The 14,172-nt window shown below is 45.7% G+C and overlaps 1 protein-coding gene across 4 annotated transcripts in view; it reads left to right on the forward strand.

The window, feature by feature from the left end:
• The window catches only part of psen2 (presenilin 2), a 31,093-nt gene that overhangs the window by 2,336 nt on the left and 14,585 nt on the right, over positions 1-14,172 (forward strand). For 2 of the 4 annotated variants that reach the window (XM_061770983.1, XM_061770982.1), the window contains exons 2-5: positions 4,334-4,476; positions 9,450-9,622; positions 9,698-9,839; positions 9,908-9,975. In XM_061770983.1, coding sequence (XP_061626967.1) covers positions 4,348-4,476; positions 9,450-9,622; positions 9,698-9,839; positions 9,908-9,975 — 512 coding nt within the window. In that variant the 5' untranslated portion in view covers positions 4,334-4,347. Of the gene's footprint in view, positions 1-3,519; positions 3,611-4,333; positions 4,477-9,449; positions 9,623-9,697; positions 9,840-9,907; positions 9,976-14,172 lie in introns of all 4 variants that reach the window. The other 2 variants (XM_061770984.1, XM_061770986.1) reach the window with 2 other exon arrangements.

Below are 14,172 nucleotides of genomic sequence, written 5' to 3' on the forward strand. Positions count from 1 at the left end.
CAGAGGGTTGCGTCAGGAAGGGCATCCGTCTTAAAACTCTGCCAAACAAATATGAGCGTTGAGCTAAAGAATTCCATAGTGGATCGGTCATGGCCCGGGTTAACAACGTCCGCCCCCGGAACCGTTAACCTGCAGGGCACCGGTGGAAATTCAGCAACTGTGGGTCGAGGGCAAAGGAGAGGTGGAAAGCGGGTTCTTGGGCAGAAACAAATGATGGAAAGAATAGTTTGAGGAGTTGATGAATGAGGAAAATGAGAGAGAAGGAATAGTAGAAAAGGCAAGTGTGGTGGACCAGGAAGTGGCAATGATTAGTAAGGGGGAAGTTAGAAAGGCATTAAAGAGGATGAAAAATGGAAAGGCAGTTGGTCCTGATGACATTACTGTGGCGGTATGGAAGCATCTCAGAACGGTGGATGTGGAGATTTTGTTCAACAAAATTCTAGCAGGTGAGAAGATGCCTGAAGAATGGAGGAAAAGTGTGCTGGTACCCATTTTTAAGAACAAGGGTGATGTGCAAAGCTGTGGGAACTATAGAGGAATACATTTGATGAGTTATGGGAAAGAGTAGTGGAGGCTAGACTCAGTACATCAGAATAATCTTTATTTTTCCAAGTATGTCCAAGAAACACACAAGGAATTTGTCTCCGTTAGTTGGAGCCGCTCTAGTACGACAACGGACAGTCAATTGACAGAGAACACTTTGGAGACATAAAGACATTGAGAAAAACAGTCACTGCGCAATCAAGGGTTGCTCGTTATCTGGTAATGGCGGTACATTTTTTTTTTTTTTGACAATTGTGGAAAAAGATGTAAAGTCCTCTAGCACTAGAGCAGTTCGAATGAAAACAGTCACTGAGCAATAAAGGGTTGCTATATTAGTCATTCAAACTGTTCTAAGTGCTAGAGGACTTGACATCTTTTGCACAATTGTGTAAAAAAAAAAAAGTACCGGCATTACCAGATAACTAGCAACCCTTTATTGCTCAGTGACTGTTTTGACGTTCAAAGGACTTCATGACCACAGAAGTCAAGGCGACAGGCCTGTAGTCATTTACACCCGAGATTGCAAGTTTCTTGGGGACTGGAATGATGGTGGAGCGTTTGAAACAGGATGGTACTTCGCAGAGTTCCAGAGATCTGTTGAAGATCTGAGTGAAGACTGGAGCGAGCTGGTCCGCGCGCAGACTTTGAGGCAGGATGGGGACACATTGTCTGGGCCTGCCGCTTTGTTAATCTTTTGTTGTTTGAAGATGCGTCGCACATCCTGTTTCGTGGATGGTTAACGCAGAAGCCGGTGGTGTGATAGGGGTCGGTGGTGGGGCTGGGTGGGTGTGGGGTGTAAAAGAGTCCTTTTCAAATCTGCAGTAGAAGGTATTCAAGTCGTTGGCTAGTGTGCTATTGTTCTCAGCTTGGGGGGATCCATCCATTTTCTACCACTTATCCGGGTCGGGTCCCGGGGGCAGTAGTTTTAGCAGGGACGCCCAGACTTCCCTCTCCCCAGCCACTTCATCCAGCTTTTCCGGGGGGATCCCGAGGCGTTCCCATGCCAGCCGAAGGACATAGTCTCTCCAGCGTGTCCTGGGTCGTCCCGGGGTCTCCTCCCGGTGGGACGTGCCCGGAACACCTCACCAGGGAGGCGTCCGGGAGGCATCCGAATCAGATGCCCCAGCCACCTCATCTGGCTCGTCTCGATGTGGAGAAGCAGCGACTATACTCTGAGAACCTCCCGGATGACCGAGCTTCTCACCCTATCTCTAAGGGAGAGCCCGGACACCCTGCGGAGGAAACTAATTTCGGCCGCTTGTATCCGGGATCTTGACCCACAGCTCGTGACCATAGGTGAGGGTAGGAACGTAGATCGACCGGTAAATCGAGAGCTTCGCCTTTCGTCTTAGCTCCTTCTTTACCACAACGGACCGATACAAAGTCCGCATCACTGCAGACGCCGCACCGATCCGCCTGTCGATCTCCTGTTCCGTTCTTCCCTTACTCCAAGATACTTGAACTCCTCCACTTGGGGCAGGATCTCATCCCCGGGGGGATCATCATTGTAATTTGCCAGCGATTGTTATGCCGGAACAGTTTTACTTTGTCACAATGGAGTTTTTAAGCTGCCACTGTGGTTCTTTGATGGATTTTTAATTGAGAATTTTAGTTGGACAGAACAAAGTTTTAAAAGGGAGTGAAAGTGAAAAGCTAGCTAAATAATATAGGAAGAGAAGACAACAAAAGACAGGACATTAACTGAAATAAAGATGAGGAAAGTAAATCATTATGTACCTCGTGCAATGGTACGATTCAAGTGTTGTATGGCGCAGTAATAATGCTCCACCCTGTGAGGGAAGGACAGGACAATATAGGACAGGACAAGGACAGGAGGAGAAGCATGCAGGGCAGAGGTAGTGGACCCGGCCGGCTGTACAACTGAAGTGTGGTGGGAGTGGCTATGTAAATTCTAAACATCTTCAGAGTGCAAGTGAGGGGATACCCAGGAAGTTCGCATAGTTATGAGTTATTTAGCGCAATGAGTGAGTGGCCCCACACCAAGCAAATAAGTTGCAGAAGTGGGTATCTGCAGACACATACAAGTGAATTGACACCATCTCGCATGTACAATAATCTTCAGTCGTGACCTGTAATTGCTGCACCCCAACCAGCCGAGAGGCGGGCCCAGGATTTCATGGAATCGTTTGCTTAATTTTCAAACGATTGTCCTATCGATCCTATTTGGAATAATGACATCATTGCCCTCGTTACGCAGCTCACGCAACGTGTGGACCAGCTGACATTTGTTGAATTGTAGGTCTGCAAGTGGTATTCATAGGCAACATAACTCTAACCATTGAGTAAGTGTTCCAAATTGCCACCAAAAGCAGCAGTAATTTAACTATAAAGGACACAAAAAAAACGAGAAACAACAAAAAACAACACGACTTTAACTACAAAACCCTATCTGTACAAAATAACATTTGAACCCAGTCAAATCATGACACAGTAGTTTTAACTATAGCAGTGCATTCTGGGAAACGGCGCATTCAAATTTTCTGGGTGTGACACTAAAATCCGCAGTGCCAGAAACTGCGACCAGAAGTTTGCCTTGGCCTCTTAGGGGCATTGCGGTGCGATGCAGGCATGTGTGGGGAGAGATATGTCTCAAAATTATTTGCATGTGTGTTTTTCAGATCCACAAATATATCCGCGAACGATAATAGTGGCTAGTTCTCAAACATATCTCTCTCTCTCTCTCACACACACAAAGGTAAATCACAGATATATTTGTGGATATGAAAAATGTATAAATTGCGAACATATTTGTGGATTTGTAAAATACGTGTAAATCACAGACATATTTGTGGATTTGAAAAACGTAAATTGGATATATTTGTAGATTTGAAAAACACGTGTGTATCGCGGATATATTTGTGGGTTCTAAAAACACGTGCAAATAATTTCTGGCTTAAAAAAAAGCCACAAAAAGCTAAAAGTACAATGTGTGTTATTTTTTTGTTGTGCATTTAGTTTTACAGTAAACTCCAACTGGTGTGTCAATAAACAGCTTCAAGCACGCTCAGGGACGGCAGAAGAACATGTGTCACACGCTTGCTGCAAGGTACACTGTGCGTTCAGGGTGCATTAACAATGCAGGAACATGCATACACAACCCGCGCCGCAACACATAAATCGTTTTTCTTCGATTATAATTTCTGTATGATTGTGAAAAGCCTGAATATAATATCCCTTGGGTGTTTTTTTAATTTTATTTTATTCGTGTAATATTTTTTTTTAATCTATTTAAAGTCCCCTGGGCCTTTTTTCTCCTCCAAACTATCAATTTGAGAATCGATAAAGAATTGAATGGGGAAGCCGTATCGAAAATGGAATCAGAATCGGAAAACCTTATCAGTTATCAATGTCGTATTTTGAAAAAATGTAGAGATAATCTGTCTGCTTTCATGGAGGACTACATGAATCTGAGAATATTTACTCTTGAGAGGCTGAAATTGTAAGAATTTGGACAATTTGAAGTTGAACAGGGTCTGTAAACGATTAATCGACTATCAGAATGGTTCTCGATTATTTGATAAGGATTAGTTGTTGATTAATCTATTATCAAAATGGTTGTTGATTAATTTCATAGTTGATAAGTTGTCAATCGATTGTCAAAGCAGTTGTTGATGAATACATTCATTGTTGCTCTTTGCCATGTTCTTGTTTGTACTGATGTCGCTGTGTTGGGTGGCCACCAGAGGGCACCTGAAGCCACGTGGTGACATTCCAGCATCTTCAACGAGTAACGTACCAGCCCGATGTGGGCGCTTGCGCTTGTTTTCAGGCGGAATCTGGGGCATGGCCATGATCGTGTCCGACAGCGAGGACGACGCCTACACGGAGCGGACTGCGCTCGTCCAATCGGAGAATCCGGCTGTGCCATCCTACCAGCCGGACAGTGCGTCCGCCCAGCGCTCATCCGGAAGGGTAAAAGTTGAGCTTCCGTGTCAAACGCAAGGTCCGTCCACGAGTACATTTTGTCCCCACTAGTAGTAGAAGTAGCTGCTACGAGTGAGGCAAAACTGCACTCGTTGACAACTGCGTTTTACGAGTACTGCTAATGACGTGATCAATTTCCTCAAGTTCACATCTAACACTTTACGAGTAGTAGCTTGCAGGTAGGTATGGGTAAAAATATCGACGCATTGATGCATCAGAATACTTGCCCATCCCCCAACTCAAAATGGATTCAGCAAATCCTCTGAATCGATTCACTTTCTGGCCAGTGGGGGGCGCTTTGTGTGTGTCGGAACGTAGGAAATAGGCAAAAGGGTAAGGTCTTTTGTCTGCAGAATTTTTATTTACATTACAATTTCCAAGAGGAAAGAAATATTTAAGTTTTCATGCTCTTTACTTTTGCAGTGTTTATTCAGAACTATCATGTTTTTTTTTTAAACTTTTGAGCAAATTTTTTCCCCCCGATCTTTAATTGCTCTAAAATGTAAGGTGACACACCACATATGTTCACGAGTATGAAAATAAAGCTATAAAAGCTGTCAACAGGTACGCTATTTGTGTATTTCTATTTATTTCTGAATCGACAACAAAGCATTTAAATTAATATCGAATCGAATCCTAACCTAAAGAATGAAAATCAAATACAATTCCAATGAAGTTGGGACGTTGTGTTAAACATAAATAAAAACAGGATACAATGATTTGCAAATCATGTGCGACCTATATTTAATTGAATACACTACAAAGACTACAAAGATATTTAATGTTCAAACTGATCAACTTTATTGTTTTTAGCAAATAATCATGAACTTAGAATTTGATGGCTGCAACACGTTCCAAAAAAGCTGGGAGAGGGTCATGTTTACCACTGTGTTACATCACCTTTTCTTTTAACAACATTCAATAAACGTTTGGCAACTGAGGACACTAATTGTTGAAGCTTTGTAGGTCGAATTCTTTCCCATTCTTGCTTGATGTACAGCTTCAGCTGTTGAACAGTCTGGGGTCTCTGTTGTTGTATTTTACGCTTCATAATGCGCCACACATTTTCAATGGGAGACAGGTCTGGACTGCAAGCAGGCCAGTCTAGTACCCGGACTCTTTTACTACGAAGCTACGCTGTTGTAACACGTGCAGAATGTGTTTTGGCATTGTCTTGCTGCAATAAGCAAGGGCGTCCATGAAAAAGACGTTGCTTGGATGGCAGCATATGTTTCTTTTCCTTTTTGGCCCGGAGGACATGACGTCCACAATTTCCAAAAACAATTTGAAATGTGGACTCGTCGGACCACAGAACACTTTTCCACTTTGCGTCAGTCCATCTTGGATGAGCTCGGGCCCAGAGAAGCCGACGGCGTTTCTGGGTGTTGTTGATAAATGGCTTTTGCCTTGCATAGTAGACTTTCAAGTTGCAACAACTGCAATCAAGTTGCAACAACTGCAATCAAGTGTTTTCTATAACTGCCAATGAGTCTTTCACATTTCTGTGGAGATATTTTGGCCCACTCTTCCTTGCAGAATTGTTTGAATTCAGCAAAAATTGAGGGTTTTCGAGCGTGAACGGCCTTTTTAAGGTCATGCCACTGCATTTCAATCGGATTCAAGTCTGGACTTTGACCAGGCCACTCCAAAACCTTCATTTTGTTTTTTTAAGCCAGAAGTTGACTTGCTGGTGTGTTTTGGATCTTTATCCTGCTGCAGAACCCAAGTGCGTTTCAGCTTGAGGTCAGATGGCCGGACATTCTCCTTCAGGTTTTTTTGGTAGACATCAGAATTCATGGTTACTTTTATCACAGAAAGTCTTCCAGGTCCCGAAGCAGCAAAACAGCCCGAGACCATCGCATTAAAAAAAAAAAGTACCGGCATTACCAGATAACTAGCAACCCTTTACTGCTCAGTGACTGTTTTTTTGTCAATGTCTTTATGTCTCCAAAGTGTTTATGTCAATTGACTGTCTGTTGTCGTACTAGAGCGGCTCCAACTACCGGAGACACATTCCTTGTTTTGGGACATACTTGGCAAATAAAGATGATTCTGATTACCACCACCATATTTTATTGTTGGTATGATGTTGTTTTCTGAAATGTGGTGTTACTTTCACGCCAGATGTAATGGGACACACACCTTCCAAAAAGTTCAACATTTGTCTCGTCAGACCACAGAGTATTTTCCTAAAGGTCTTGGGGATCATCAAGCTGTCTTCTGGCAAAATTGAAACAAGCTTTGTTTGTTTTGCTCAGCAATGGTTTTCATCTTGGAACTCTGCCATGCAGGCGGAGTTCTCTTTCTCATGGTGGAGTCATGAACACTGACCTCAACTGAGGCAAGTGAGGGCTGCAGTTCTTTGGATGTTGTTGTGGGGTCTTTTGTGACCTCTTGGATGAGTTGTTGTTGCCCCCTTGGGGTAATTTTGGTCGGTCGGCCACTCCTGGGAAGGTTCTTCACTGTTGTTCACTCGAGTCCCAAAGCTTTAGAAATTGCTTTATAACCTTTTCCACACTGATAGATCGCAATTACTTTCGTTCTCACTTGTTCCTGAACTTCTTTAGATCTCACCATGATGTCTAGCTTTTCAGGATCTTTTGGAGTACTTCACTTTGTCAGGCAGGTCCTATTTTAGTATTTTCTTGATTGAGAACAGGGACGGCACGGTGGATTGACTGGTTAGCACATCTGCCTCACAGTTCTGAGGACCTGGGTGTGGCGTTTGCATGTTCTCTGCAGTGTGATCTGCAGTGAAACCAGGGAGCAGGTGGAGGAACAGTTAGAAAGGTGGAGGCATGCACTGGAAAGGAGAGGAATGAAAATTAGCCGAAGACAGACGGAATATATGTGCATGAATGAGAGGGGTGGCGTGGGAAGAGTGAGGCTACATGGAGAAGAGAAGACATAGCGAGGGTGGAGGACTTGAAATACTTGGGATCAGCAGTTCAGAACAATGGTGAGTGTGGTAAGGAAGTGAAGAAACAGGTCCAAGCAGGTTGGAACGGATGGCGGAAGTCTCTGCTAGGATGAAGGGCAAAGTTTAGAAGAAAGTGGTGAGGCCAGCCATGATGTACGGATTAGAGAAAGTGGCACTGAAGAGACAGATCTGAGTCTCAGATTTGGAGGTGCTGATTTTCATCCCAGGCGCTTCACACTCTGCTGTGAACCGTTCCAGTGAGAGTTGGAGATCACGGCTTGATGAAGCCAACTGAGCCACATCTTCTGAAAAAAGCAGAGATGCAATACTGAGGCCATCAAACCTGACTCCCTCTACACCTCTGCTTCGCCTAGAAATCCTGTCCATAAAAGTTATGAACAGAATCGGTGACAAAGGGCAGTCTTGGTGGAGTCCAACTCTCACCGGAAACGAATCCGACTTACCACCGGCAATGCGGACCAAACTCTGACACTGCTCGTACAGGGACCGAACAGCCCGTATCAGGGGGTTCGGTACCCCATATTCCTGAACCACCTCCCACAGGACTCCCTGAGGGGCACGGTCGAACGCCTTCTCCAAGTCCACAAAACACATGTAGACAGGTTGGGCAAACTCCCATGCACCCTCGAAGACCCTGCCGAGGGTGTAGAGCTGGTCCTCTGTTCCACGGCCAGGACGAAAACCACAATGCTCCTCCACCGCCGAGCTCACACTGCACCCAACCCCTATGGCCCCTCCCACAGGTGGTGAGCCCATGGGAAGGGGGACCCACGTTGCCCAGGTGCTCGCCTTCGAGCCCCACCTCCAGGCCTGGCTTCAGAGGAGGACCCTGGTGACCCGCGTCCGGGCAAGGGAAAGTGCGATACAATAATTTTTCTCATCATAGGGGTCTTTGGATCTGTGCTTTGTCTTGTCCCTCACATAGGACCCGTTTGTCATGGGTGACCCTGCCAGGGGCATAAAGCCCCAGACAATTTGGCTCCTAGGATCATTGTGACACACAAACCCCTCCACCACGATAAGGTGACTGCTCACCATACCATCATAACAGTAAGAGATGCAATAGTTCTGACACTTTGACAAATTCATACATATTCATTCATACCTCAGAAATAACAGCATTTATTTTGCTCTCTGCTATTGTGTAAAGGCAAAATGTCTGACTCATCCAGGCACTGAAGCTCACAGATGTCATTGCATCCTCACAAAACGTTGGAAATCATCAAACTTAATTTCAGACACCTTTTGCTAAAGACATGTTGGCATAAATGACTAGAATATTTTTTATTCTTAGAAACAATTTTGAGTTTTTGATGAATAACAACTGCTAATAATTCAGAATCAGAATCATCTTTATTTGCCAAGTATGTCCAAAAAACACAAAAGGAATTTGTTTCAAATACTCATATCAGTTTAATTAATTTTCAAAAAGGAAATTTAGGGGGGGGTCAATGATGGTGTAGTGGTGCACTCACCTGAGTTTGGTGCGGCCAGCGTGGGATCAGTTCCCACTCAGTGACGGTGTGAATGTGAGTGCGAATGGTTGTCCGTGTCTATATGTGCCCTGCGACTGACTGGCGACCAGTTCAGGGTGTAGTCCGCCTTTCGCCCGAAGTCAGCTGGGATAGGCTCCGGCGCCCCGCGACCCTAACCAGGATAAGCGGTGTTGACAATGGATGGATGGAAATTTAGGGGATCACGTCTTTACACTTATTGTGCAAATTACCCTTGCATATCGTCACTCGTGAGGTCTCGCGTACTGTTCAAGGTTAGCCATTACCCTCGACACAGGCGGCGTCACCCTTGAGCCAAACCTGTTTTGTAGCCGTCACACCACATCGGTTTCTCATGACTTCGTTGAACTGAGCCAAAGTTTAGCATTAGCTCTTCCTGCAGTATATTCCCCCCTTTCGTGGGTCACTTTACCCCCAACGCAAACGGAAGGGTCCCAATATCAGAAGACTAGCTGGGTGTCCTCTCCACCCGAGCAGCAGACTAACGGCCACTTTCGCCCCAACAGGGCAGTGGGGACCCGGCGGGCGGCGCTTCGGACGCAGACGACGACGAACTGACCCTCAAGTATGGCGCCAAGCACGTCATCATGCTCTTCATCCCCGTCACGCTGTGCATGCTGGTGGTGGTTGCCACCATCAAGTCGGTCGACTTCTACAGCGAGAAGACAGACCAGCAGCTGTGAGCCGCCACCTGCATGCCCGGCCGCCCTCTGCTGGCCACTACCGCTAACGCCACCGCCGCTCTCACTCGTAGGATTTACACGCCATTCACGGAGAACACGTCGTCAGTGGGTCGCCGCCTCCTCAACTCGGTCCTAAACACTGTCATCATGATCAGCGTCATCGTGGTGATGACCGTCTTCCTGGTGTTCCTCTACAAATACCGCTGCTACAAGGTGCGTCCGCCGCTGCCGGCCGCCCACCGCGATCTTTGCTCTCACGCTGCTCTGCTCTTTGTCCTCAGTTCATCCATGGGTGGCTCATCCTGTCCTCTTTCATGCTGCTTTTCTGGTTCAGCTTCATGTACCTCAGGTGAGAGAGTTTCCAGCAAGCGGGTGGCGGGGCCTCACGAAAGAGCCATTTCCATCTGCCAAGTGCCAACAGGGGTTCCGAGGTTGTGATTTAGTTAGTGAGAACCTACCTCCCCCCCGGTTACTATAACTGCCAGGTTCCCAACTGGCAGTCAATGGCCCTACTGACGTCCTGAAACCCAGTTCGACACCCGCACCTTCCCGACCCCATACCAGTCCCCCAGGAACCCCTGGATATGTATGTGTGCCCAGATGTGACGAGTGAGAAATGTATTTACAGTGAGTGGTATGAGTGTGTGCTAGGTTAGTGATTAAGAGGCACAGCTCTGCACATAACCCTTGTTCTTAAAAATGGGCACCAGCACACTTTTCCTCCATTCTTCAGGCATCTTCTCACCTGCTAGAATTCTGTTGGACAAACTGGTCAAAATCTCCACAGCCACCTTTCCGAGATGCTTCCATACCTCCACAGGAATGTCATCAGGACCCAACTGCCTTTCCATTTTTCATCCTCTTTAATGCCTTTCTAACTTCCCCCTTACTAATCATTGCCACTTCCTGGTCCACCACACTTGCCTCTTCTACTCTTCCTTCGCTCGCATTTTCCTCATTCATCAACTCCTCCAAGTATTCTTTCCATCTGTCCAGCACATTACTGGCACCAGTCAACACATTTCCATCTCTGTCCTTAATCACGCTATCCTGCTGCACATCCTTCCCATCTCTAACCCTCTTTCGTGCCAACCTGTAGGAGATCCTTTTCTCCTTCTTTAGTGTCCAACCTGACATACATGTCATCATATGACTCTTGTTTGGCCTTTTCCACCTCTACCTTTGCCCTGTGTTGCATCTAATTGTATTCCTTTCGCCTCTCCTCGGTCCTCTGTGTCCCACTTCTTCTTCGCTAACCTTTTTCCTTGTATGATTTCCTGTACTGTGAGGTTCCACCACCAAGTATCCTTCTCTCCTTTCCTGCCAGAAGATACACCAAGTACTTTCCTGCCTCCCTCTCTGATCACCTTGGCTGCAGTGGACCAGTCTTCTGGAAGCTCCTCCTGTCCACGGAGAGCCTGTCTCACCTCTTCCCGAAAAGCTGCACAACACTCGTCCTGTCTCAGCTTCCACCACATGGTTCTCTGCTCTGCCTTTGTCTTCCTAATCTTCCTCCCCACCACCAGAGTCATCTTACACACCACCATCCTCTTCTGTCTAGCCACACTCTCCCCTACCACTACCTTAGAGTCGGAAACCTCCTTCAGATGACATCGTCTGCACAAGATGTAATCCACCTGCGTGGTTCTACCTCCGCTCTTGTAGGTCACCCTATGTTCGTGACTCTTCTGGAAAAAAGTGTTCACTACAGCCATTTGCATCCTTTTTGCAAAGTCTACCACCATCTGTCCCTCCAAGTTCCTTTTGTGGAGGCCGTACTTACCCATCACTTCTTCATCACCCCTATTTCCTTCACCAACATGTCCATTACAATCTGCACCAATCATGACTCTCTCTCTGTCTGGGATGCTCAGAACTATTTCGTCAAGCTCCTTCCAGAATTTCTCTTTCACCTCTAGGTCACATCCTACCTGTGGGGCATAGCCACTAATCACATTATACATAACACCCTCAATTTTAAGTTTCAGCCTCATCACTCTTTTCATACTCTTTTCACTTCCAAGACATTCTTAGCCAACTCTTCTTTTAAAATAACCCCGACTCCATTTCTCTTCCCATCTACACCATGGTAAAATAATTTAAACCCTGGCCCTAAACTTCTAGCCTTACTGCCTTTCCACCTGGTCTCCTGGACACACAATAGATCAACCTTTGTCCTAATCATCATGTCAACCAAGTCCCGAGATTTTCCTGTCATAGTCCCAACATTCAAAGTCCCCACATTCAGTTCTAGGCTCTGTGCTTTCCTCTTCTCTTTCTGCCGAAGAACCCGCTTTCCACCTCTTTATATTCTTCGGCCCTCAGTAGCTGAATTTCCAACGGCGCCCTGCAGGTTGACGGCAGCGGTGGCGGACGTTCTTAACCCGGGCCACGACCGATCCGGTGTGGAATTCTTTGGATGAACGCTCATATTTGTTTGGCAAAGTTTTAAGCCGGATGCCCTTCCTGACGCAACCCTCTGCATTTATCCGGGCTTGGGACCGGCCTACAGTTTGCACTGGCTTGTGCCCCCCATAGGGCTGCATTAAATCATGTTCAACCTATATTTAACTGAATAGAATACAAAGACAAGATATTTAATGTTCAAACTGATAAACTTGATTGCTTTTAGCACCACTGTGTTACATCCTTTTCTTTTAACAACATTCAATAAACATTTAGGAACTGAGGACACTAATTCTTGAAGCTTTGTAGGTGAAATTCTTTCCCATTCTTGTTTCATGTACAGCTTCAGCTGTTCAACAGTCCGGGGTCTCCGTTGTCGTATTTTACACTTCGTAATGCACCACACATTTTCAATGGGAGACAGGTCTGGACTCCAGGCAGGCCAGTCTAGTACCCGCACTCTTTTACTACGAAGCCACGCTGTTGTAACACGTGCAGAATGTGGTTTGGCATTATCTTGCTGAAATAAGCATGGGCGTCCATGAAAAAGATGTTGCTTGGATGGCAGCATATGTATCTCCAAAACCTGTATGTACCTTTCAGCATTAATGGTGCCTTCACAGAGGTGTAAGTTACCCATGCCATTGGCACTAACACAGCTCCATACCATCACAGATGCTGGCTTTTGAACTTTGCGTCCATAACAGTCCGGATGGTTCTTTTCCTCTTTGGGCCGGAGGACACAACGTCCACAATTTCCAAAAACAATTTGAAATGTGGACTCGTCGGACCACAGAACACTTTTCCACTTTTCATCAGTCCATCTTAGATGAGCTCGGGCCCAGAGAAGCCGGCGGCGTTTCTGGGTGTTGTTGATAAATGGCTTTTGCTTTGCATAGTAGAGTTTCATACGGATGTGGCGCTGAACTGTATTTACTGACATTGGTTTTCTGAAGTGTTCCTGAGCCCATGCAGTGATATCCTTTACACATTCATGCCGGTTTTTGATGCAGTGCCGCCTGAGGGATCAAAAGTCACGGGCATTCAATATCGGTTTTCAGCCTTGCCGCTTACATGCAGTGATTTCTCCAGATTCTCTGAACTTTTTGATGATATTATGGACGGTAGATGATGAAATCCCTAAATTCCTTGCAATTGTACGTTGAAGAACATTGTCCTTAAACTGTTGGACTATTTTCTCACGCACTTGTTCACAAAGGGGTGAACCTTGCCTCATCTTTGCTTGTGAATGACTGAGCAATTCAGGGAAGCTCCTTTTCTACCGAATCATGGCACCCACATGTTCCCAATTAGCCTGTTCACCTGGGGGATGTTCCAAACAGGTGTTTGATGAGCATTCCTCAACTTTCTCAGGCTTTTTTGCCACCTGTCCCAGCTTTTTTAGAACGTGTTGCAGCCATAAAATTCCAAGTTAATGATTATTTGCTAAAAACAATCAAGTTTATCAGTTTGAACGTTCAATATCTTGACTTTTGTAGTGTTAAGTTAACTGTTTTCAATTAAATATAGGTTGAACATGATTTGCAAATCATTGTATTCTGTTTTTATTTGTTTAACACAATGAAATTGGGGTTGTATGATTTCCTGTACTTTGAGGTTCCACCACCGAGTCTCTTTCTCTCCTTTCCTGCCCGAAGATACACCAAGTACTCTCCTGCCTGTCTCTCTGATCACCTTGGCTGTAGTGGTCCAGTCTTCTGGCAGCACTCTGTGCTTTCCTCTTCTCTTCCTGCCGAAGAACCCGCTTTACACATCTCCTTCGTCTTCGACCCATCATAGCTGAATTTCCACCGGCGCCCTGTAGGTTAACGGTGCCGGGGGTGGACGTTGTTAACCCGGGCCACGACCGATCCGGTATGGAATTCTTTAGCTGAACGCTCATATTTGTTTGGCAAAGTTTTAAGCCGGATGCCCTTCCTGACGCAACCCTCTGCATTTATCCGGGCTTGGGACTGGCCTACAGTTTGCACTGGCTTGTGCCCCCCATCGGGTTGCATTAAGTGAATCGCAATCTAAAGAATCAACATTTAATTGAATTGTAATCCAATTGAATCCAAACCTAAAGAAGCAAAATCAAATCGCAACCTACAGAATCAAAATCAGATTGAATCGCAAACAA

This window comes from Phyllopteryx taeniolatus, chromosome 4, assembly GCF_024500385.1.
Source record: "Phyllopteryx taeniolatus isolate TA_2022b chromosome 4, UOR_Ptae_1.2, whole genome shotgun sequence".
Taxonomy (NCBI): domain Eukaryota; kingdom Metazoa; phylum Chordata; class Actinopteri; order Syngnathiformes; family Syngnathidae; genus Phyllopteryx; species Phyllopteryx taeniolatus.